The sequence below is a fragment of the Poecile atricapillus genome, chromosome 39 (assembly GCF_030490865.1).
Source record: "Poecile atricapillus isolate bPoeAtr1 chromosome 39, bPoeAtr1.hap1, whole genome shotgun sequence".
In the NCBI taxonomy this organism is placed as follows: Eukaryota; Metazoa; Chordata; class Aves; order Passeriformes; family Paridae; genus Poecile; species Poecile atricapillus.
Genome location: NC_081287.1, coordinates 688,511 through 713,011, shown reverse-complemented (window position 1 = coordinate 713,011; position 24,501 = coordinate 688,511). Strand labels below are relative to the sequence as shown.

The following is a 24,501-nucleotide window of genomic DNA, read 5'->3' as shown; positions in this document are numbered from 1 at the left end:
CATTTTTTTTTTCCCCAGGGTGAAGATGGGCAGGAGGTGCTGAGCTTCGAGTTCCAGAAGATCAAATATTCCTACGAAATCCATGGAAAAAAACAATTCCTGCCCGTGGCGTTCCCTGTGGAGCATCCCTTGGGATTCTACCAGAATTCCAGAGGGTTCCAAGAGGAGCAGGAAATCCGGGAGGCCGAGAGGAAATACGGGAATAACAAGTGAGGCTTTCCTGGGGGGAAATCCTGGGAAAAATCCTCAAAATATCCTGGGAAAATATTCCCAAAATGACTTAAATATTCTGGGAAAAATCCCTAAAATATTCCAGAAAAAAATCCCCAAGTATTCCAGGAAAATATTCCTAAAATATTTCAAATATTCTGGGGGAAAAAAAATCCTCAAAATATTCTGGGAAAATATTCCAAAATGTCCCAAAATATCCTGGGAAAAATCCCCAGAATATTCCAGAAAAAAATCTCAAAATGTTTTTGGGAAAATATTCCCAAAATAATTCAGATTTCTTAGGGAAATCAAAATATTCCAGGGGAAAAAAAAATACTGAATTTTGAGTGGAAAATCAGGATTTTCCAAGGTTTTTCCAAGGTTTTTCCAAGGTTTTTCCAAGGTTTTTTCTAAGGAATTCTCTCCTGGCAGGGTGGAAATGGTGGTGCCGGAATTCCTGGAGCTTTTCAAGGAAAGAGCCACGGCTCCGTTCTTCGTTTTCCAGGTAAAAAATCGGGAAAAAAGGTGGGAAAAATTCCCAAATTTGGGAAAAAGAACCTGGGAAAAATCCCCAAATCTGCTAAAAATTGGGAATAAACTCAGGGAAAATTCCCATTCCTGTAAAAACCACGGGAATTCTGGGTTGGATTGGGAGAGTTTTGGTTTATTTTTCCTTGGAATTTCAGGAATAATTTTTGTTCTGGAATTGTGGGAATTCTGGGCTGGAATTTGAGGAATTTTGGACTGAAATTTCAGGAATTCTGGGCTGGATTTTGAGGAATTCTGGGCTAGAATTTGAGGAATTCTGCGTTGGAATTTCAGGAATTCTGGGTTGGAATTTCAGGAATTCTGGGCTGGAATTTCAGGAATTCTGAGTTGGAATTTCAGGAATTCTGGGCTGGAATTTCAGGAATTCTGAGTTGGAATTTCAGGAATTCTGGCTCGGATTGGGATGAATTTTCTCCCTTTTCCCCTGGAATTTCCGGGATTTTAAGCTGAAATTTCAGGAATTCTGGGTTGAATTTGGTCACTTTTCTCCTGGAATTTCAGGAATTCTGGGTTGGAATTTCAGGAATTCTGGGCTGGAATTTCAGGAATTCTGGGTTGGAATTTCAGGAATTCTGGGCTGGAATTTGAGGAATTCTGGGCTGGAATTTCAGCAATTCTGGCTCGGATTTGGATGAATTTTCTCCCTTCTCCTCTGGAATTTCCGGGATTTTGGGCTGAAATTTCTGGGATTTTGGGCTGAAATTTCAGGAATTTTGAGCTGAAACACCGGAATATTCCGGAATATCCCAGAATTCCCACGTTTTTCCCAGGTTTTCTGCGTGGGGCTGTGGTGCCTGGACGAGTTCTGGTACTACAGCGTCTTCACCCTCTCCATGCTCGTGGCTTTCGAGGCCTCCCTGGTGCAGCAGCAGCTCCGGAACCTCTCGGAAATCCGGAAAATGGGCAACAAACCCTTCATGATCCAGGTAAAAACCCGGAATTCCGGCCCATCCCACAAAATCCTCCCCTCTGGGAGCGTTTCCTCGCGCTTTTCCCCCCGCTTTGGCCCCCAAAATTGGGATTTTTGGTGTTTAATCCATTGGTTTTCCATTTTTTCCTTGGGTTTTTCCCCAGGAAATCGGATTTTTGGGATTTTTTGGGAATTTTTTCCATTTATTTTCACTTTTTCTTTGGATTTTTTCCCATCAAATTGGATTAAATTGGATTTTTGGGGAATTTTTCCCATTTTTTGTTTTCGTGTGGATTTTTTTCCCAGGAAATTGAATTTTTAGGAATTTTTGGGAATTTTTCCCATTTATTTTCCATTTTCTTGTGGATTTTTTCCCAGGAAATTGGATTTTTGTGGATTTTGGGGATTTTTTCCCATTTATTTTCCCTTTTCCCATGGTTTTCCTGCTGATTTTGCCCCAAAAATTCAGATTTTTGGGTGTTTTTCCCCTTTCCCATCATTTTCCCAACGATTCCCTTTAAAAATCAGGATTTGGGGGGGGTTGGATTAATTTTTGTTCCTTTTCCCACCGATTCCATCCCAAAAATGGGGAATTTTTGGGAATTCCAGGTCTACAGGAACCGGAAGTGGCGCCCGATTTCCAGCGAGGAGATTGTGGCCGGGGACGTCGTCTCCATCGGTAAAAAACTGGGAATTCCCTTGGAAAAACGGGAATTTTCATGGAAAAATTCCTTTAAAACGGGAATTTTCATGGAAAACATCCTGAAAAACGGGAATTCTCCTGGAAAAATCCCTTTAAAATGGGAATTTCCATGGAAAACGCCTCAAAAAACGGGATTTTGTCGTGGAAAACGCCTTGAAAATGGGGATTTTCATGGAAAAATCCCTGAGAAATTGGGATTTTCCCCCATTTTTGAGGTGGAATTCCCATTTTTCCAGGAGATCCCTTTGGAATTTTCCTGGGATTTGCAGCAATTTTGGGTTGGACTTGGGGTGGGTTTTATCACCGGGATTTTTCTCCTTTTTCCTTGGAATTCTTTGGTTTTTCCACCCATCCTGCCAATTCCCAAAATTCCAGGGGCTGCTTGTTCCCGAATTTTTCCTTTTCCAAGCTCTTTTCTTCCAGATCCAGGGGAAAAGGGGTGGGAAAATCGGGATTTTGGGAGCTGGGAAAAAGTTGGGGGGAAAAATGGGAAAAAATGGAGGGAAAATGGGAAAAAATTGAGGGAAAAATGGGAGAAAATTGAGGGAAAAATGGGAGAAAATTGAGGGAAAAATGGGAGAAAATTGAGGGAAAATGGGAAAAAATTGGGGAAAAATGGGAAAAAATTGGGGAAAAATGGGAGAAAATTGAGGGAAAAATGGGAAAAAATTGAGGGAAAAATGGGATAAATTGGGGAAAAATGGGAGAAAATTGGGGAAAAATGTGGGAGAACCCCAGGAAATTTGGGTTTGGGCTTGGGAATTTTGGGAATTGTTGGGAATTTTGGGAATTTGTGCCCCCAGGCCGCTCCCCCCAGGAGAATTTGGTGCCCTGTGATCTCCTGCTGCTGCGCGGGCGCTGCGTGGTGGACGAGGCCATGCTGACAGGAGAGTCCGTGCCGCAGATGAAGGTGGGGAAAAATGGGGAAAAAATGGGGAAAAAATGGGAAAAAGGGGAAAAAATTTGGATTAAATTGGGGGGAAAATTGAGGGAAAATTGGGGGGAAAATGGGAAAAAACGGGGAAAAAATCGGGATAAAATTGGGAAAAAATTGGGGAAAAACAGGAAAAAATTGGGGGAAAAGATTTGAATAAACAGGAAAAAAATTGGGAGAAAATTGGGGAAAATTGGGAGAAAATTGGGGGAAAATTGGGAAAAAACGAGAAAAAAATTGGGATAAAATTGGGATAAAATTGGGGGAAAAATTGGAGAAAAAAGTGGGAAAAATGTGGAGGAAAAATCAGGGGAATTGGGGAAAATACCAGGAAAAAAGTGGGAGAAATTGGGGGGAAAATGGGAAAATTGGGGAAAAAAATGGGAAAATTGGGGGGGAAAAAAGGGAAATTGGAGAAAATACCAGAAAAAAAATGAGGAAAAAATGAGGAAAAAATGAGAAAAAAATGGGAAAAAGTAGTGGAAAATGGGAAAAAATTGGGGGAAATTGGGAAAAAATTGGGAGAAAATCGGGAAAATTGGTGGAAAAGTGGGAATATTTTTTGGGAATGCTGGGGAATCCCTGCAGGAGCCGGTGGAGGGGCTGAGCCCGGAGCGAGTGCTGGATTTGGGGGCGGACGGGCGGCTCCACGTCCTGTTCGGAGGAACCCGCGTGATCCAACACCTCCCGCCCCCGCGCGCCGCCGCAGGGATCCGACGTGGGTGCTCCCCAATCCATGGAATCCATGGAATTCACTGGAATCCCAGCCTGGAATTCCCTGAAATCCCAGCATGGAATTCCCTGAAATCCCATCTTGAAATTCCCCAAAATCCCAGCCTGGAATTCCCTGAAATCCCAGCATGGGATCCCTGAAATCCCGGCCTGAAATTCCCCAAAATCCCAGCCTGGAATTCCCTGAAATCCTGGCCTGAAATCCCAGCCTGGAATTCCCTGAAATTCCCTGAAATCCCAGCCTGATATTCCCAAAATCCCAGCCTGGAATTCCCTGAAATCCCCTGAAATCTCGGCCTGAAATTCCCCAAAATCCCAGCATGGAATTCCCTGAAATCCCAGCCTGGAATTCCCTGAAATCCTGGCCTGAAATTCCCTGAAATCCCAGCATGGGATCCCTGAAATCCCAGCCTGAAATTCCCTGAAATCCCAGCCTGAAATTCCCTGAAATCCCAGCCTGAAATTCCCTGAAATCCTGGCCTGAAATTCCCTGAAATCCTGGCCTGAAATTCCCTGAAATCCCGGCTTGAAATTCCCTGAAATCCCAGCCTGAAATTCCCTGAAATCCCGGCCTGAAATTCCCTGAAATCCCCTAAAATCCTGGACTGAAATTCCGGCCTGAAATTCCCTGAAATCTTGGCCTGAAATTCCCCAAAATTCCACCATGGGATCCCTGAAATCCCGGCCTGAAATTCCCTGAAATCCTGGCCCTGATCCCAGCCTGAAATCCTCTGGAATCCTGGCCTGAAATTCCCAAAAATCCCAGCCTGAAATCCCAGCCTGAAATTCCTGAAATCCCAGCTTGGAATTCCACACTTTCCAACCCAAAATTCCATAATTCCCACTCTGAAATTCCCAAATTCCCACCCTGAAATCCAGGGGTTATTTCCTGGAATTCCTCCCTGGTGATTTTCTCAGGGATTTCCCCATGGATTTCCTCAGGATTTGCTCAGCATTTCCTGGGAATTCCCTGGGAATTCCCTGAGTGGGTTTTCCTGGGATTTCCCTGAGTGGATTTTCCCGGGAATTCCCTGAGTGGATTTCCCGGGAATTCCCTGGGAATTCCCTGAGTGGGTTTTCCTGGGAATTCCCTGAGTGGGTTTTCCTGGGAATTCCCTGAGTGGGTTTTCCTGGGAATTCCCTGAGTGGGTTTTCCTGGGAATTCCCTGAGTGGATTTTCCTGGGAATTCCCTGAGTGGATTTTCCTGGGAATTCCCTGAGTGGATTTTCCTGGGATTTCCCTGAGTGGATTTTCCTGGGAATTCCCTGAGTGGGTTTTCCTGGGAATTCCCTGAGTGGGTTTTCCTGGGAATTCCCTGAGTGGATTTTCCTGGGAATTCCCTGAGTGGGTTTTCCTGGGAATTCCCTGAGTGGGTTTTCCTGGGAATTCCCTGAGTGGATTTTCCTGGGAATTCCCTGAGTGGATTTTCCTGGGAATTCCCTGAGTGGGTTTTCCTGGGAATTCCCTGAGTGGGTTTTCCCGGGAATTCCCTGAGTGGGTTTTCCTGGGAATTCCCTGAGTGGGTTTTCCTGGGAATTCCCTGAGTGGATTTCCCGGGAATTCCCTGAGTGGATTTTCCTGGGAATTCCCTGAGTGGATTTTCCTGGGAATTCCCTGGGATTCAGCGGGATTTGTTCCCTCCCCAGCCGTGGATAACGGGTGCTTGGCCTTCGCCCTCCGCACCGGCTTCAACACCTCCCAGGTGAGCCAAGAATTCCAGGGAATTCCGGGAATTCCAGGGAATTCCAGGGATCTGGGGGTTTGGGAATGCCGGGCTCGGGAAGAGGGAGGAAAATACGGATCGGGAATGGGAGGAATTCCAAGGTTTTTAAGGAATTCCCAAGCTTGGAAAGAATTCCTGGGTTTGGGAGGAATTTCTGCCTTGGAAAGAATTCCCAGGTTTTTAAGGAATTCCCAGGTTTTTAAGGAATTCCCAGGTTTTTAAGGAATTCCAGGTTTTTAAGGAATTCCCAGGTTTTTAAGGAATTCCAGGTTTTTAAGGAATTTCCAGCTTTTCCCAGAGTTGGAATTTCCATTCTGTGGCTCCTTTTGAGGGAATTCTGAGGGGTTTGGAAGGAATCCCAGAGAATTTTCATGGAATTTTGAAGGGATTTGGGGTTTTTTTTAAGGAATTTTGAAAGGTTTGGAAGAAATTCTGTGGGTTTGAAGGGATTTGGAAGGAATTCCATGGTTTTTTGAAGGAATTCAGTGGGATTAGGAAGGAATTCCATGATTTTTTGAAGGAATTCCATGGGATTTAGAAGGAATTCCATGATTTTTTGAAGGAATTCAGTGGGATTAGGAAGGAATTCCATGATTTTTTGAAGGAATTCAGTGGGATTAGGAAGGAATTCCATGATTTTTTGAAGGAATTCCATGGGATTTGGAAGGAATTCCATGATTTTTTGAAGGAATTCAGTGGGATTAGGAAGGAATTCCATGATTTTTTGAAGGAATTCAGTGGGATTAGGAAGGAATTCCATGATTTTTTGAAGGAATTCCATGGGATTTGGAAGGAATTCCATGATTTTTTGAAGGAATTCAGTGGGATTAGGAAGGAATTCCATGATTTTTTGAAGGAATTCAGTGGGATTAGGAAGGAATTCCATGATTTTTTGAAGGAATTCAGTGGGATTAGGAAGGAATTCCATGATTTTTTGAAGGAATTCCATGGGATTTGGAAGGAATTCCATGATTTTTTGAAGGAATTCCATGGGATTTGGAAGGAATTCCATGTTTTTTTATGGAATCCTGTAGGAATTCCAAGAAACTCTCAAATCCTAAAGAGATTTTGGAGGTTTTTTTCCCACAATCCCATGGAATTTTGAAGGAATTCCCAGAGAATTCCATGGAATTCCATCAGCTGGGGCTGTTTTTCCAGGGAAAGCTGCTCCGGACGATCCTGTTTGGGGTGAAGAGGGTCACGGCCAACAACCTGGAGACCTTCATCTTCATCCTCTTCCTCCTCGTCTTCGCCATCGCCGCCGCCGCCTACGTCTGGATCCAGGGTGGGAATCCCGGGAATTCCGGGAATTCCGGCGGTGGGAAGGGTTTGGAGGAGGAATTTCTGCCAAACTTGGAGGGAAAATTGGGAATTTCTGGCCCAGATTTTGGGGAAAAGACGGGAAATTTTTTGGTCCCGAAGGATTTTCCTGTTTTGATCCCATTTTTCCCAATCCTGATTCCTTTTTATTCCCCTCAATCCCATTTTGATCCCATTCTCATCCCATTTTTCCCAATCCTGATTCCTTTTTTCCCCCCAAATCCCATTTTTATCTCATTTCTCCCAGTCCTGACCCCGTTTTTCCCATTTTCATTCCATTTTCATTCCATTTTCATTCCATTTTTTCCTATTTTTATCCCATTTTTCTCATTCCTGATCCCATTTTTCATCCCTAATCCCATTTTTCTGTGATTCCCAAGGAACCAACGATTCCCGTCGGAACCAGCACCGCCTGTTCCTGGAATGTGGCCTTACCCTGACCCCATTTTTCCCCATTTTTAACCCATTTTATCCCATTTTCTCCCATTTTCTCCCATTTTATCCCATTTTAATCCCGTTTTTTCCCATTTTAATCCCGTTTTTTCCCATTTTAATCCCATTTTTCCCCATTTCCAGGCACCAAGGATCCCTGCTGAAACCAGCACCGCCTGTTCCTGGAATGTGCCCTGATCCTGACCCATTTTACCCCATTTTTAACCCATTTTATCCCATTTTTTCCCATTTTTTCCCATTTTAATACCATTTTTTCCCATTTTATCCCATTTTAATCCCGTTTTTTCCCATTTTAATCCCGTTTTTTCCCATTTTAATCCCGTTTTTCCCCATTTCCAGTCACCAAGGATCCCTGCTGGAACCAGCACCGCCTGTTCCTGGAATGTGCCCTGATCCTGACCCCATTTTACCCCATTTTTGACCCATTTTATCCCATTTTAATCCCGTTTTAATCCCGTTTTTTCCCATTTTAATCCCATTTTCTCCCATTTTCTCCCATTTTAATCCCTTTTTTTCCCATTTTTTCCCATTTTAATCCCTTTTTTTCCCATTTTTTCCCATTTTAATCCCATTTTAACCCCGTTTTTTCCCATTTTTAACCCATTTTATCCCATTTTAATCCCGTTTTTTCCCGTTTTTTCCCATTTTAATCCCGTTTTTCCCCATTTCCAGGCACCAAGGATCCCCGTCGGAACCAGCACCGCCTGTTCCTGGAATGTGGCCTTACCCTGACCCCATTTTTCCCCATTTTTAACCCATTTTATCCCATTTTAATCTCCTTTTAATCCCGTTTTTTCCCATTTTTAACCCATTTTATCCCATTTTAATCCCGTTTTTTCCCATTTTAATCCCGTTTTTTCCCATTTTATCTCATTTTAATCCCTTTTTTCCCGTTTTTTCCCATTTTAATCCAGTTTTTCCCCATTTCCAGGCACCAAGGATCCCCGTCGGAACCAGCACCGCCTGTTCCTGGAATGTGCCCTGATCCTGACCCATTTAACCCCATTTTAACCCATTTTATCCCATTTTTTCCCATTTTAATCCCATTTTTTCCCATTTTATCCCACTTTAATCCCATTTTCTCCCATTTTAATCCCTTTTTTTCCCATTTTTTCCCATTTTAATCCCTTTTTTTCCCATTTTTTCCCATTTTAATCCCATTTTTTCCCATTTTTTCCCATTTTAATCCCGTTTTTTCCCATTTTAATCCCGTTTTTCCCCATTTCCAGGCACCAAGGATCCCCGTCGGAACCAGTACCGCCTGTTCCTGGAATGTGCCCTGATCCTGACCCATTTTACCCCATTTTTAACCCATTTTATCCCATTTTAATCCCATTTTCTCCCATTTTAATCCCGTTTTATCCCATTTTACCCCATTTTTAACCCATTTTATCCCATTTTAATCCCGTTTTTTCCCATTTTAATCCCGTTTTTTCCCATTTTAATCCCGTTTTTCCCCATTTCCAGGCACCAAGGATCCCCGTCGGAACCAGTACCGCCTGTTCCTGGAATGTGCCCTGATCCTGACCCATTTTACCCCATTTTTAACCCATTTTATCCCATTTTAATCCCATTTTCTCCCATTTTAATCCCGTTTTATCCCATTTTACCCCATTTTTAACCCATTTTATCCCATTTTAATCCCATTTTTTCCCATTTTAATCCCGTTTTTTCCCATTTTATCCCATTTTAATCCCGTTTTTTCCCATTTTAATCCCGTTTTTCCCCATTTCCAGGCACCAAGGATCCCCGTCGGAACCAGTACCGCCTGTTCCTGGAATGTGCCCTGATCCTGACGTCCGTGGTGCCCCCAGAGTTGCCCATCGAGCTCTCCCTGGCTGTCAACACCTCCCTCATCGCCCTGGCCAAGCTCTGTGAGCCTTCCCGGGAATTTTTTGGGATGAAAATCCCTGTTTGGGATGGGCTGGGATTCCCACAGGAGCTTGGGTTGTTCCAGCTTTTCTTTTCCTGAAAAAATTCCCAATTTTCCCTCAGAATTCCCCATTTTTTCCTCTCAGAATTCCCAACTATTTTTCCCCCAGAAATTCTCTATTTTTTCCCCATCAAAATTCCCAATTTTTCCCCATCAAAATTCCCGATTTTTTTTCCTCCAAAATCCCCCATTTTCCCCTCCAAAAATTTCCCTATTTCTTTCCCCCAAAACTCCCCTTTTTTTTTTTTTCCCAAAACACCCAGTTTTCCCTCAGAATTCCCCATTTATTTCCCCCAAAATCCCACATTTTTCCCCTCTAAAAATCCCATTTCCTCCCCCCTCAAAACCCCCCCTTTTCCCCCCAAAATTCTCCATTTTTTCCCCCAAAATCCCCCATTTTCCCCCCAAAAAATTCCCATTTCCCCTCAAAACTCCCCATTTCCCCCCAAAAAAAATTCCCAAACCCCCCCCATTTTCCCCCCAACCCCTCCCCACTCCCAAAATTCCCAATTTTCCCGTTTTTCCAGACGTTTACTGCACGGAACCTTTCCGGATCCCCTTTGCTGGGAAGGTCCAGGTTTGCTGCTTCGACAAAACCGGGACCTTGACCAGCGACCACCTCGTGGTGCGAGGGGTGGCCGGGCTCAGGTGAGTCCTGATCCCAAAATTCCCACTGGGAAAACCCCGGGAATCGCCAAATTCGGGGTTTTTTGTGGAATTTTGGGATTTTTATTGGGATTTTTCACGTTTTTATTGGGATTTTTGAGGTTTTTATTGGGATTTTTGAGGTTTTTATTGGGATTTTTGAGGTTTTTATTGGGATTTTTCACGTTTTTATTGGGATTTTTGATGTTTTTATTGGGATTTTTGACGTTTTTATTGGGATTTTTCACGTTTTTATTGGGATTTTTGAGGTTTTTGTTGGGATTTTTGACATCTTTATTGGGATTTTTGATGTTTTTATTGGGATTTTTGACGTTTTTATTGGGATTTTTGACGTTTTTATTGGGATTTTTGATGTTTTTAATGGGATTTTTGACGTTTTTATTGGGATTTTTGACGTTTTTATTGGGATTTTTGATGTTTTTATTGGGATTTTTGATGTTTTTATTGGGATTTTTGACTTTTTTATTGGGATTTTTGACTTTTTTATTGGGATTTTTGATGTTTTTATTGGGATTTTTGATGTTTTTATTGGGATTTTTCACGTTTTTATTGGGATTTTTCACGTTTTTATTGTGATTTTTCACGTTTTTATTGGGATTTTTGACGTTTTTATTGGGATTTTTCATGTTTTTATTGGGATTTTTGAGGTTTTTATTGGGATTTTTGAGGTTTTTATTGGGATTTTTGAGGTTTTTATTGGGATTTTTGACGTTTTTATTGGGATTTTTGACGTTTTTATTGAGATTTTTGACGTTTTTATTGGGATTTTTGATGTTTTTATTGGGATTTTTCACGTTTTTATTGGGATTTTTGATGTTTTTAATGGGATTTTTGGAGGTTTCCACCTCGTGGTGTGAGGGTTGATGCTGAAATTCCCGGTGGGAATTCTGTGGGAGAGTTTTGGCAATCTAGGGAGGGAATACAGGGATTTTTAAGGAATTCCTAGAAAAATTTGAGAGTTTTTATAAAATCATCTTGAAACTCGTTCGAAAAATTAAAAATTATGTAATTAATATTGTTCCAAAAAATCCTGAAAAAAGAAAGAATAATCCCTAAAAATCCCCACGGAATTCCACAAAAATCCTGGGATTTTGTGGGAATTTCATGAGGATTCTGTGAGGTTTTTGTGTGATTTTTTTTGTCGGATTTTTTTGGATATTTTATGGGAAGATTTCTTGAGGATTTTTTGTGGAATTTTATGGAGGGATCTTGTGGAATTCTGTGGGGATTTTTAGGGAGAAATTTTATTTTATTTTATGAGGATTTTTGGTGGCATTTTTATGGGATTTTTGGTGGGGTTTTGTGGGATTTTTTGTGGAAATCTGTGCAGATTTTTAGGGAAAAGTTTTTTTTTAGTTTATCAGAATTTTTTGTGGCATTTTTACGGGTTTTTTGGTGAGACTTTACAGCGTATTTCACGGCATTTTTAACAAAATTTCAAATATTTCACCCGTTTTTTCCACTTACCTCAACTCCCCACCGATTCTCTTTACAAAATCCCTTTGGGATGATCCCAGAAATTCCAATTTTTCCCTCAGGGAAGGCAAGGAAGTGCTGCCGGTGTCGGAAATCCCTCTGGAAACTCACCGGGCCATCGCCTGCTGCCACTCCCTGGTGCAGCTGGAGGACGGGACAATCGTGGGAGATCCTTTGGAAAAAGCCATGCTGACCGCTGTGGATTGGACCCTGACCAAAGGTAAATCCCAAATCCCGGATTTTTCCTGGAATTCTGAGGCGTTTTGGGTAGGAAAAGCTAAAAAAAAAAACCGGCACAAAGTGCTGCGAAATCGTTCCGGAAAAATCCCGCAAAATGATGGCAAAAATCCCAGAAAATCCCCACAAAAAATTGTACAAAATATCTCTTAAAATCACCCCAAAAAATCCCACAAAATCCCACAAAAAATCCCACAAAATCCTTCCACAAAAATGCCACAAAATGCTGCCAAAAATCCCAGAAAATCCCACAAAATACCTCTTAAAATCACCCCAAAAAATCCCACAAAATCCAACAAAATCTTTCCACAAAAATGCCACAAAACGCTCTCAAAAATTCAATAAAATCCCCACAGAAAATCACACAAAATCTCACAAAAAAATCCCAAAATTCCCCCAAAACTCTGACCAAAAAAATGTCGAAAATCTCCACAGAAATCCTACAAAATCCCACAGAATGCCACAAAAAAATCCTCAGAAAATCCTCACCATAAAAATTCCACAAAAATCCCACAAAGCCCTCACGAAAACCCCACAAAATCCTCACAAAATCCTACAAAATTCTCACAAAAATCTGTCTGAATTCCATCCTTACCATCCAGAGCTCCAACTGAATTCCCAATAATTTTGTGTAAATTAGCCAAAATTTCTCCTGAATTCCTTAAAATTATTCAGAATTCCATCAAAGTCCCCAAAATTCCCACCAAATTCCACCCGAACCCCTCAGAATTCCACCCAAATGCCTCCAAATCCCCTTCAAACCACCCCAAAATCCCTCTTTTCCCCCTCATTCCCAATTCCCCCTTTTCCCTCCCAGCACCCCCTTTCAGGATTTCCTGATTTCCTTTGTTTCCAGATGAGAAAGTTTTCCCGAGGAGTCTAAAAACTCCGGGAATGAGAATTCACCAGCGCTTTCATTTCTCCAGTGCCCTGAAGAGGATGGCGGTGTTGGCTTCCCTGGAAAACGCCTCCGGAGAAATCCGATACCTGGCGGCCGTCAAGGGCGCTCCCGAGACCCTGCACGCCATGGTGAGGGGAAAAATTCCGGGAAAAAACGGTGGGAAAATGGGAAATTGGGAATGCCGGGAGGACAAAATGGCTGCCCTGCGGTGAGGGGAAACACGGGCCCAGTGCCCATAGTCAGGGGAAATTCCAGGGAAAAATGGGCCCAGAGCCTGTTGTGAGGTAAATTCCAGGGAAAAATGAGGAGTTGGGAATGGTGAAATCCTCTTGAGACCCTGCAGGCCATGGTGAGGGGAAAAATTCCGGGAAAAAACGATGGGAAAATGGGAAATTGGGAATGCTGGAAGGACAAAATGGCTGCCCTGCGGTGAGGGGAAATTTCAGGGAGAAATGGGCCCAGAGCCTGTTGTGAGGTAAATTCCGTGGAAAAATGGGGAGTTGGGAATGGTGGAATGCTCTGGAGACCCTGCAGGCCATGGTGAGGGGAAAAATTCCGGGAAAAAACGGTGGGAAAATGGGAAATTGGGAATGCCGGGAAGACAAAATGGCTGCCCTGTGGTGAGGGGAAATTTCAGGGAGAAATGGGCCCAGAGAATGTTGTGAGGTAAATTCCAGGGAAAAATGAGGAGTTGGGAATGGTGAAATCCTCTTGAGAGCCTGCATGCCATGGTGAGGGGAAAAATTCCGGGAAAAAACGGTGGGAAAATGGGAAATTGGGAATGCCGGGAGGACAAAATGGCCGCCCTGTGGTGAGGGGAAAAACGGGCCCAAACGTAGTCAGGGGAAATTCCATGGAAAAATGGTGAAATTCCGTGGAAAAATGGGGATTTGGGAATGCTGGGAGGTCAGAGAGTTCACCAGAGCCTGTGGTGAGGGAAAATTCCAGAGGAATTCCAGGGAAATTCCGGGTTGAAGGAACATCTGGGAATGGTGGGAGGTCAAAATGGCTGCCCGGGCCCTGAGGTGAGGGAAATTCCAGGGAAAAATGGGCCCAGAGCCTGTGGTGAGGGAAATTCCAGGGAAAAATGGGAATCTTGGGAGATCAAGGAGATGAAAAGGGGTAGGGATTGTAAATTCTAAAGGAATTATCCTGATTTAACTCAAATTCCACCCGGATTCTCTCAAATCCCCATCTCCTTTTTCCCCTTCAAATCTCATTTTTCCCAATTTTCCACCAAAACCCTCTGGAATTTTTTCATTTTCCTCACTCACGGAATGTTTTCCCGTTTTTTTTTCCCCAGTTATCCCAATGTCCCAGGAACTACCACGAGATCCATCGGGAATTCTCCCACGAGGGCGCGCGGGTCCTGGCCCTGGGATACAAAGAACTGGGAGCCCTGAGCCACCAGCAGGTGAAAAAATGGGAAAAATCCCGGAATTCCAGGCCTGGGAAACGCTGGGAGAGGGGTTGGGAAAAGGAAGAATGGAATTTGTGGTTTTTAAAGGAATTTTTCCAGGGAAATTCCCTTTTCTTTTGGGAATTTGGGATCACTCCAAGCTTTTGGGAGCGCTAAACTCATTCCAGGGATGCTCCAAATCCCAGGAATCACCGGGGGGAGGAGGGATTTGCCTTTTGAAGGGGCTTGGGAATGCTGAATCCCGGATTTTTCCATGGAAAAGGTGCGGGAGATGAAGAGGGAATCCCTGGAATGTGACCTGAGATTTGTGGGATTCATCGTGGTCTCCTCCCCACTCAAAGCCGACTCCAAGGCCGTGATCCGAGAGATCCAGAGCGCTTCCCACCACGTGAGGAATCCCGGGAATTCCGGGAATTCCTGGATTTTGGGGAGGGTTGGAAATGGGGGAATTTCCAGGGGGGAAAATTGGGAATTTTCAGGGGTGAAAAATGGGAAAATTCCAAGTGGAAAAACAGGGAAAAATTCAGGTTGAAAATTGGGAAAATCCCCATTGGGAAAGAGGGAAAATTCCAGAGTGGAAATTGGGAAATTTCAGTCGAACACTCAGGAAAATTCCAAGGGGAAAATCCGAGTCTGAAAACTGGGAAAAATTCAAACTGGAGAATGGAAAAATTCCAGCTGAAAACCTGGAAATTCCAGGCTGAAAAGAGAAAAAATTCCAAAGGGAAAAGAGAGAAAATTCCAAAGGGAAAAGAGGGAAAATTCCAAAGGGAAAAGAGGGAAAATTCCAAAGGGAAAAGAGGGAAAATTCTAAAGGGAGAAGAGGGGAAATTCCAAAGGGAGAAGAGGGGAAATTTCAGTGGGAAAAGAGGGAAAATTTCAGTGGGAAAAGAGGGAAAATTCCAAAGGGAAAAGAGGGAAAAATTCAGTGGGAAAAGAGGGAAAATTCCAAAGGGAAAAGAGGGAAAATTCCAAAGGGAAAAGAGGGAAAATTCCAAAGGGAAAAGAGGGAAAATTCCAAAGGGAAAAGAGGGAAAATTTCAGTGGGAAAAGAGGGAAAATTCCAAAGGGAAAAGAGGGAAAATTCCAAAGGGAAAAGAGGGAAAATTCAAGAGGGAAAAAAGGGAAAAATTCAGGCTGAAAAAAGGGAAAATTACAATGGGAAAAGGGAAAATCCCAAGCGGAAAAGAGGGAAAATCCCATGGGAAAAGCAGGAAAATGTGGATTTTCCCGGGAATTCCTGGGAATTCCTGGAATTGTGGCGTTGCAGGTGGTGATGATCACGGGGGACAGCCCGCTGACGGCGTGCCACGTGGCGCGGGAGCTGCATTTCCTGCGCCGGGAAAACGTCCTGATCCTGCAGGAACCGGAGCCCGGTACCGGGAATATCGGGAATGTCGGGATTGGGAATGATGGGAGTGATGGGAATATCGGGAATATCGGGATTGGGAATGATGGGAGTGATGGGAATATCGGGAATATCGGGATTGGGAATGATGGGAGTGATGGGAATAATGGGAATGATGGGATTGGGAATGGGAGCTGCACTTCCTGCACCAGGAAAACGTCCTGATCCTGCAGGAACCGGAGCCCGGTACCGGGAATATCGGGAATGTCGGGATTGGGAATGATGGGAATAATGGGATTGGGAATGATGGGAATGGGAGCTGCACTTCCTGCACCAGGAAAACGTCCTGATCCTGCAGGAACCGGAGCCCGGTACCGGGAATATCGGGAATATCGGGATTGGGAATGATGGGAGTGATGGGAATAATGGGAATGTAGGGATTGGGAATGATGGGATTGGGAGTGATGGGATTGGGAATGGGAGCTGCACTTCCTGCACAAGGAAACTGTCCTGATCCTGCAGGAACTGGAGCCTGGTACTGGGAATATCGGGAATATCGGGATTGGGAACAGTGGAAGTCCAGGGGGTTCTGGGATTTCTGGGATTTGATGAATTCTGGGAATGAGATTGGGAATGTTGGGAATGCCTGGGATTTGAGGGCTTTGAGGAGCTGGGAATGGAGATGGGAATTAGGGTTGGAATTGGCTCTGGAATCTTCCCCGGATCCGTTCCCGTTCCCACAGGGCTGCCCTGGCAGCGGCAATCCCGGAATTCCCATGGAATTCCATGGAATTCCCGTTCCCACAGGGCTGCCCTGGCAGTGGCATTCCCATGGAATTCCCATGGAATTCCCGTTCCCACAGGGCTGCCCTGGCAGTGGCATTCCCATGGAATTCCCATGGAATTCCCGTTCCCACAGGGCTGCCCTGGCAGTGGCAATCCCGGAATTCCCATGGAATTCCCATGGAATTCCCGTTCCCACAGGGCTGCCCTGGCAGTGGCAATCCTGGAATTCCCATGGAATTCCATGGAATTCCCGTTCCCACAGGGCTGCCCTGGCAGTGGCAATCCTGGAATTCCCATGGAATTCCCATGGAATTCCCGTTCCCACAGGGCTGCCCTGGCAGTGGCATTCCCATGGAATTCCTATGGAATTCCCGTTCCCACAGGGCTGCCCTGGCAGTGGCAATCCTGGAATTCTCATGGAATTCCATGGAATTCCCGTTCCCACAGGGCTGCCCTGGCAGTGGCAATCCCGGAATTCCCATGGAATTCCCATGGAATTCCCGTTCCCACAGGGCTGCCCTGGCAGTGGCGATCCCGGGACGGATCCGTGGCTCTCCCGGCGTTCCCGGATTCCCTGCGGGATCTGACGGATCCCTTCGAGCTGTGCCTGACGGGGGAGGGGCTGGAGCAGCTCCGGCTCCGGGATCGGGATCGGCTCCTCCGGCTCATCCCGCACATCCGAGTCTTCGCCAGGGTGGCGCCCAAGCAGAAGGTGAGGGGCTTTGGGATGGGAATTCCTGGGATTTGGGGTCTTTGGGATGAGAATTCCAAGATTTGGGATCATTGGGATGGGAATTCCCAAGATTTGGGGTCTTTGGGATGGGAATTCCCAAGATTTGGGATCATTGGGATGGGAATTCCCAAGATTTGGAGTCTTTGGGATGGGAATTCCCAAGATTTGGAGTCTTTGGGATGGGAATTCCCAAGATTTGGGATCATTGGGATGGGAATTCCCAAGATTTGTGGTCATTGGGATGGGAATTCCCAAGATCTGGAGTCTTTGGGATGGGAATTCCCAAGATTTGGGATCATTGGGATGGGAATTCCCAAGATTTGGGATCATTGGGATGGGAATTCCCAAGATTGGGATCATTGGGATGGGAATTCCCAAGATTTGGAGTCTTTGGGATGGGAATTCCCAAGATTTGGGATCATTGGGATGGGAATTCCCAAGATTTGGGATCATTGGGATGAGAATTCCCAAGATCTGGAGTCTTTGGGATGGGAATTCCCAAGATTTGGAGTCTTTGGGATGGGAATTCCCAAGATTTGGGATCATTGGGATGGGAATTCCCAAGATTTGTGGTCTTTGGGATGGGAATTCCCAAGATTTGGGATCATTGGGATGGGAATTCCCAAGATTTGGGATCATTGGGGTGGGAATTCCCAAGATTTGGGATCATTGGGATGGGAATTCCCAAGATTTGGAGTCTTTGGGATAGGAATTCCCAAGATTTGGGATCATTGGGATGGGAATTCCCAAGATTTGGGGTCATTGGGATGGGAATTCCCAAGATTTGGGGTCTTTGGGATGAGAATTCCCAAGATTTGGGATCATTGGGATGGGAATTCCCAAGATTTGGGATCATTGGGAATGGCAGGAGGGCCCTGGTTTGATTCTGAGCAATCTTGAGCTCCTTCCAGCTCTGAATTCCTGGGATTTTGGGGTTTTGGGTTGGGAATTTCCAGGATTTGGGATCTTCAGGAATGTGGGGACGGTCCTGGGATGATCCCAAAGAGTTTGGAGCTCATTCCAGCCCTGAATTCCAAAATTTTGGGGCCTGGGAAGGATTCCTCAATATCCCAGAGCCCATTCCAGCCCTGAATTCCCAGGATTTCAAAGCTTTGGAAACCTGGAAATGAAAAATCCAGAACCCGTTCCATCCCCAAATTCCCAAAATTCCGATCTCTCCCACCCCACCCCTTGATCCCACCCCACGCCAAGCCAAGAATTCCAGGATTTTGGGAGCTTTTCCCGGGTTTTTTTCCCAGGAATTCGTGATCACGGCGCTGAAGAGCCTCGGCTTCTGCACCCTCATGTGCGGCGACGGCACCAACGACGTGGGAGCGCTCAAACACGCCGATGTGGGTGAGGAAATTCCCAAAATTCCCAACATTCCCGGGATTTTTCCCTCCAAATCCCAACCCCAGCCATGCTCCCAGCGTTTCCCAGGTTTTCTGGGACCAGGAATGGAAATAAGGAATTCCAGGTTTTTTCTTGGGGGGTTTTTCCCATTTTTTCCTCTTTTTTTTCCCTGTTTTTTTTCCCATTTTATCCCTGATTTTTCCCTTCTTTTCCTCCTGATTTTCCCTCTGATTTCCTCCTTTATCCCTGATTTTCCCTGGTTTTTCCCTGATTTTCCCTAGTTTTTCTCATTTCATTCCTGGTTTTTCCCTGATTTTTGCCTGATTTTTCCCCCAATTTTTCCCCATTTCCCCCCAATTTTTCCCCGTTTTTCCCCCAATTTTTCCCTGTTTTTCCCCCAATTTTTCCCTGTTTTCCCCCAATTTTTCCCTGTTTTTCCCACAATTTTTCCCTGTTTTCCCCCAATTTTTCCCCATTTTCCCCCCAATTTTTCCCTGTTTTCCCCCCAATTTTTCCCCATTTTCCCCCCAATTTTCCCCCGTTTTTCCCCCCAATTTTTCCCTGTTTTTCCCCCAATTTCTCCCTGTTTTTTCCCTGTTTTTCCCAGGCGTGGCCCTGCTGGCCAACGCTCCGGAGCGCATTCCCGAGCGGAGGCGGCGGCTCCGGGACGGCCTCGGGGACAGCAGGGCCGGAATTCCGGCCGGGAATGTCAAACCCTCATCCCGAGGAGCCAAGCACCGGATCCTGGCCCAGCGGGAGGAGCAGCTGCCCATCCACAGGGTGGGAATTCCCCCTTTTCCCGGGATTTTTAGCCCTGGGAATGGAGGGATTTAGGGATTGGGAATGTTGGGTGGGGATGGATCTAATCCCAATCCTATTCCAATCTGTGGGCAGGGAACTTTCCAGAATTCCCAGGAAAAAGGGGGGAAAAGAGAGGGAATTCTAGTGGGAAAAGGGATAACATGGAATAAATCCTGGAATTCTGAAGTGCCATAAAACAGGGAATAAATCATGGAATTCTCGGGGCTGGAAGAGACCTGAAATCTGAGATAAACAGGAAATAAATCCTGAAATTCTGGAGGTGGGAAGGCACCTTCAACCCCATCTCAAGATCCCAAAGTCACACTTTTCCCTCTGGATCAGGGCGGATTCAGAGCCCGTTTTTTCCGGAATTCCGGGTGATTTGGGGTTTTTTGGGAATTTCCAATCCCGCAGGAGCGGCTGAGCCAGGTGCTGCGGGATCTGGAAGAGGAAAGAGCCCCGGTGGTGAAGCTGGGGGACGCCAGCATCGCCGCTCCCTTCACCTCCAAACTCTCCTCCATCCAGTGCAGTGAGTGCCCAGCCCGGAAAAACCGGGAAAAACCCCGGGAATGGGATTGGAATGGGATAAACCCTGAATGAGCCTGCTCCAAATCGAAATTCCCAAAATTTGGAGCTCTTGGACTCAGGATTTGAGGCTCAGAATATCCTTGGTTTTATCCTAAATAGTCCTGAGCCTGTTCCGTTCCCAAAATGGAATGGGAATGTTGGGAATTCCCAAAATTGGGAGCTCCTGGAATTTGAGCCTCAGGATGTCCCACGTTATTCTAAAGAGTTCTGAGCCTATTCCAGCTCTGAATTCCCAGAATTTGGAACATTTGGGCTCTGGTTTGAAGCTCAAAACATCCTTAGGTTTATCCTAAACGATCCTGAACCCATCCAATCCCTAAATTCCCAAATCCATTAAAACCCCAGGAAAATCTCTTTTCCCACATTTTTTCCCTCATGGCGGCCTCACATCCCCTCACCCTTTTCCCACCTTTTTTCCCTCTTTTTCTGCTCTTCTTCCCTCTTTTCCCACCCTTTTTCCCCTCTTTTCTCGCTCTTTTTCCCCTCATGAGGGCCTCACACCCCGTCAGCCTTTTCCCGCCTTTTTTTCCCCTCATGGCGGCCTCACTCCCCCTCACCCTTGTTGCACCCTTTTTCCCTCTTTTCCTGCTCTTCTTCCCTCTTTTCCCACCTTTTTTCCCTCTTTTCCCACCCTTTTTCCCTTTTCTCGCTCATTTCCCCCTCATGAGGGCCTCACACCCCCCTCACCCTTTTCCCGCCTTTTTTTCCCCTCATGAGGGCTTCACACCCCCTCACCCTTTTTGCACCCTTTTTCCCTCTTTTCCCACTCTTTTTCCCTCTTTTCCCCTCTTTTCCCACTCTTCTTCCCCTCATGAGGGCTCCCCCTCACCCTTTTTCCCTCTTTTCTCACTCATTTTCCCCTCACGAGGGCCTCACTCCCCCCTCACCCTTTTCCCGCCCTTTTTCCCCTCATGGCGGCCTCACTCCCCCTCACCCTTTTCCCACCCTTTTTCCCTCTTTTCCCACTCTTTTTCCCTTTTTTCCCACCCTTTTTCCCTCTTTTCCCACTCTTCTTCCCCTCATGAGGGCTCCCCCTCACCCTTTTTCCCTCTTTTCTCACTCATTTTCCCCTCACGAGGGCCTCACTCCCCCCTCACCCTTTTCCTGCCCTTTTTTCCCTCATGGCGGCCTCACTCCCCCTCACCCTTTTCTCCCCTTTCCCCCCTGGCTTTTCCCTACTCTCTAATTCCCAGAATTCCCATTTTTTCCCCTCAGTCTGCCACGTAATCAAGCAGGGTCGCTGCACACTGGTGACCACGCTGCAGATGTTTAAAATCTTGGCTCTGAACGCTTTGGTGCTGGCCTACAGCCAGAGCGTGCTGTTCCTTCAGGGAGTCAAATTCAGCGACCTCCAGGCCACGCTCCAGGGGCTGCTCCTGGCTGGATGCTTCCTTTTCATCTCCAGGTCCAAGGTAATTCCGGGAATTCCGTGGGAAAAGGGTTGGAGTAAGGAAAAAAAAAAAATCCCACTCAAAATAAAAAAGCGAGTTTGGCCTCACAAAATGGCGGTTTCGGAAGGAGGGAGGCTGGGATCGTCCTGGGTCTGGGATTATCCCAAAGTTTCATCTCTGAGTCCAAGGGAATTCCATGTGGGAGATGGGAATTCCATGTGGGAGATGGGAATTCCATGGGATTTATCCTAAATTAGGGTAACAAGGGGGTTTTTTTCACCCAAAAAAATGGGGTTTATGGTCAGAAAATGGTGGTTTCTGAAGGTGGGAGTAGGGTTTGGGATGGCTCCCAAAGCTCCAAATCCAAGGTGAGACCCAAGAATTCCATGGGATCTGGCAAAATTAGGGAAAAAGGGGCTTTTCCCCAAAAATATCCCATTTATTATAAGAAATTCTTATTTTTTTGAAGGTGGAGGGGTGGGATTATTGGATTCAGGGTTCTCCCAAGGATATTCCTCCCCTCAGGATCTCAATTTTTGGGATGAACAGCAGGAAAGAGCCATAAAAAAAGGCCCAAATTGAGGCTTTTCCATGGAAATCTGGAATTTTGAGAGGAAAAAAAACTCCTAAATCCCAATTTCCCCAGGAATAAAACACCCCCAAACCTCCTCCCAGATTTAAAAACCCCACAGAATTCCCTGAAAAACTTTGAGATTTGGACTAAACTTTGGGATTTGAACTCCAGCTCATCCCATCCCACATTCCTGGTTTTTATTCCCGTTTTTTTTTAACCCTTCCAGCCCCTGAAGACTCTTTCCAAGGAGAGGCCTCTTCCCAACATTTTCAACCTGTACACGGTGCTGACGGTGCTGCTGCAATTCCTGGTGCATTTCCTCAGCCTGGTGTTCCTGTACCGGGAAGCGCAGGAGCGGAGCGAGCCCAGGTCAGCCTCTGATCCCCAAAAAAAATTCCCAAAATGTTCCCAAAAAATTCCCAAAATGTTCCCCAAAAAAATCCCAAAAACTTACTAAAAAATTCCCAAAAAGTTCCCAAAAAGTTACCAAAAAATTCCAAAAAAAATCCCCAAAAAGTTACCCAAAAAATTCCCAAAAAGTTCCCAAAAAGTTACCAAAAAATTCCAAAAAAATCCCCAAAAAGTTACCCAAAAAATTCCCAAAAAGTTACCAAAAAAATTCCCAAAACGTTACCAAAAAATTCCCAAAAAATTCCAGGACTGAGGGCTTTAATCACAAAGAATTCCAGGATTTTCCCCAATTAAAACTGGGATTTTTTCAGGGATCGATTTATCCTGTTTTATCCCGATTTTTCCATGGATAGGGAGGAGGAATTTGTGTATCTGAGCAAAGAATTCCCATTTGTCCAGCTCCCAAGCCCACTTTACACCCAATTTTAACCCAATTTTCACTGGGATTTTTTGAGGGATCAATCCCAGGATGGATCCCGAGGCTGATCCCGATTTTTCCATGGGCAGGGAGGAGGAATTTGTGGATCTGAGCCGGGAATTTGAGCCGTCGCTGGTGAACAGCACCGTGTACCTGCTGGCCATGGCCATGCAGACAGCCACCTTCGCCATCAACTACAAGGTGGGAAATTCGGGAATATTCCCAACTTTTCCCAGCTTTTCCCAGCCTTTCCCAACTTTTCCCAGCCTTTCCCAGTTTTTTTCCCTCGTTTTTCCTGGTTTTTCCTTCTGATTTTTCCCTTTTTCCATCCCTGTTTTTCCCAGTTTTTTTCTTCCCGTTTTTCCCAGTTTTCCCATCATTTTTATTCCAGTTTCTTCCCATTTTTCCCAATTTTTCCTGCCCATTTTTTCCCGGTTTCTCCTCCCCTTCTCCCCATCACTCCAATCCCCCAGTCCAAACCAGTGCCCCAAAACTCCCTCCCAGTATAAACCAGTCCAAACCAGTCCCTCCCAGTCTCTCCCAGTGCCCTCCCAGTGCCATCAAACCCCATTTATTGCTCCGGAACTGCTTGGAATCAGCTCCCAGTGCCCTCCCAGTATAAACCAGTCCAAACCAGTGCCTGAAAACTCCCTCCCAGTGCCCCCCAACTCCCTCCCAGTCCAAACCAGTCCAAACCAGTGCCATCAAACCCCATTTTACTGCTCCAAAACCTCTCAGAATCGGCTCCTGGTGCCCCAAAACTCCCTCCCAGTGCCCCCAACTCCCTCCCAGTGCCCTCCCAGTCCCTCCCAGTGCCCTCCCAGTCCCTCCCAGTCCCTCCCAGTGCCTCCCAGTATAACCCAGTTTGTTTTGGTGGCAGGGCCGGCCGTTCATGGAGAGCCTGGCCCAGAACCGGGCGCTGCTCTGGGCTCTGCTGCTCTCGGCCGGGGCCGTGCTGGGGCTGCTCAGTGGAGCCTGCCCCGAGCTGGGGGTGGCCTTCGGTCTGGTGCACATCCCAACCGAGGTGAGGAGATCCCAGGAATTCCTGGGAATTCTGGGAGGGATTGGGGTTATTCCCGGGATTCTGGGGGGGATTGGAGCCGTTCCTGGGGGGAATTCCTGGGATTTTGGGGAGGATTTGGGTCATTCCCAGGATTTTGAGGGGGATTCGGGCCCATTCCAGGGGGAATTCCCAGGATTTTGGGAGCCATTCCAGGGCAATTCCTAGGATTCTGGAGGTGAATTCTCGCCAGGAACGTTCCAGAATTCCAACTGGAATGGGATCCATGCCCCATTCCCATGGAACATTCCGGAATTCCCTCATTCTGGGTGGGATTGGGCAGAAATCCCAGGAATTCGGGGATTTGGGGTCGATTCCCTTGGGGAACATTCCGGAATTCCCTCATTCCGGGTGGGATTGGGCAGAAATCCCACGAATTCAGGGATTTGGGGGCAATTCTCTTGGGGAACATTCCGGAATTCCCTCATTCCAGGTGGGATTGGGCTGAAATCCCAGGAATTCAGGGATTTGGGGTCGATTCCCTTGGGGAACGTTCCGGAATTCCTCTTTTCCCAGTTCCGGCTGCTGATCCTGGCGGTGCTGGCGGCCGATTTCCTTCTGGCCTTTTCCGTGGATCGGCTCCTGCAGCTCCTGCTGGGCAATTCCCGCCTCCCGGTGCCTTCCTGAGGGCTCCTCCCGCATTCCCAAAATCCCAAAAATCCCAAAATCCCCCAAAATCCCCCAAAATCCCCCAAATCATGGAATCCACCGCCCCCCGGCCAAGGAGGATCCCGGATTTTTAGCCTTTCCCGGCAGCTTTCCAGGTGGATTTCTCGGGAGTTTTTTTCAGGATTTCCCCAGAGTTTCTCGGTTTTTTTCCCAGGAATTTTTTGGGAATTTGGCAGTTGGAGAAAAAAATTCCAGATCAAG

General features: G+C 45.9%; 1 protein-coding gene across 1 annotated transcript in view; it reads left to right on the top strand.

The window, feature by feature from the left end:
* Positions 1–24,501, top strand: part of ATP13A1 (ATPase 13A1) — a 27,422-nt gene extending 2,921 nt beyond the window's left edge. The window contains exons 3-26 of the mRNA XM_058861756.1: positions 19–209; positions 643–715; positions 1,530–1,685; positions 2,279–2,348; positions 3,176–3,282; positions 3,895–4,024; positions 5,686–5,741; positions 6,921–7,047; positions 9,272–9,409; positions 9,996–10,116; positions 11,673–11,830; positions 12,704–12,876; positions 14,052–14,162; positions 14,431–14,556; positions 15,439–15,544; positions 16,815–17,014; positions 18,295–18,391; positions 18,996–19,168; positions 19,604–19,718; positions 20,993–21,189; positions 21,969–22,111; positions 22,661–22,772; positions 23,452–23,595; positions 24,148–24,501. Of these exons, the coding sequence (XP_058717739.1) occupies positions 19–209; positions 643–715; positions 1,530–1,685; positions 2,279–2,348; positions 3,176–3,282; positions 3,895–4,024; positions 5,686–5,741; positions 6,921–7,047; positions 9,272–9,409; positions 9,996–10,116; positions 11,673–11,830; positions 12,704–12,876; positions 14,052–14,162; positions 14,431–14,556; positions 15,439–15,544; positions 16,815–17,014; positions 18,295–18,391; positions 18,996–19,168; positions 19,604–19,718; positions 20,993–21,189; positions 21,969–22,111; positions 22,661–22,772; positions 23,452–23,595; positions 24,148–24,258 (3,135 nt within the window). The 3' untranslated portion in view covers positions 24,259–24,501. The remainder of the gene's footprint in view (positions 1–18; positions 210–642; positions 716–1,529; positions 1,686–2,278; positions 2,349–3,175; positions 3,283–3,894; positions 4,025–5,685; positions 5,742–6,920; positions 7,048–9,271; positions 9,410–9,995; positions 10,117–11,672; positions 11,831–12,703; positions 12,877–14,051; positions 14,163–14,430; positions 14,557–15,438; positions 15,545–16,814; positions 17,015–18,294; positions 18,392–18,995; positions 19,169–19,603; positions 19,719–20,992; positions 21,190–21,968; positions 22,112–22,660; positions 22,773–23,451; positions 23,596–24,147) is intronic.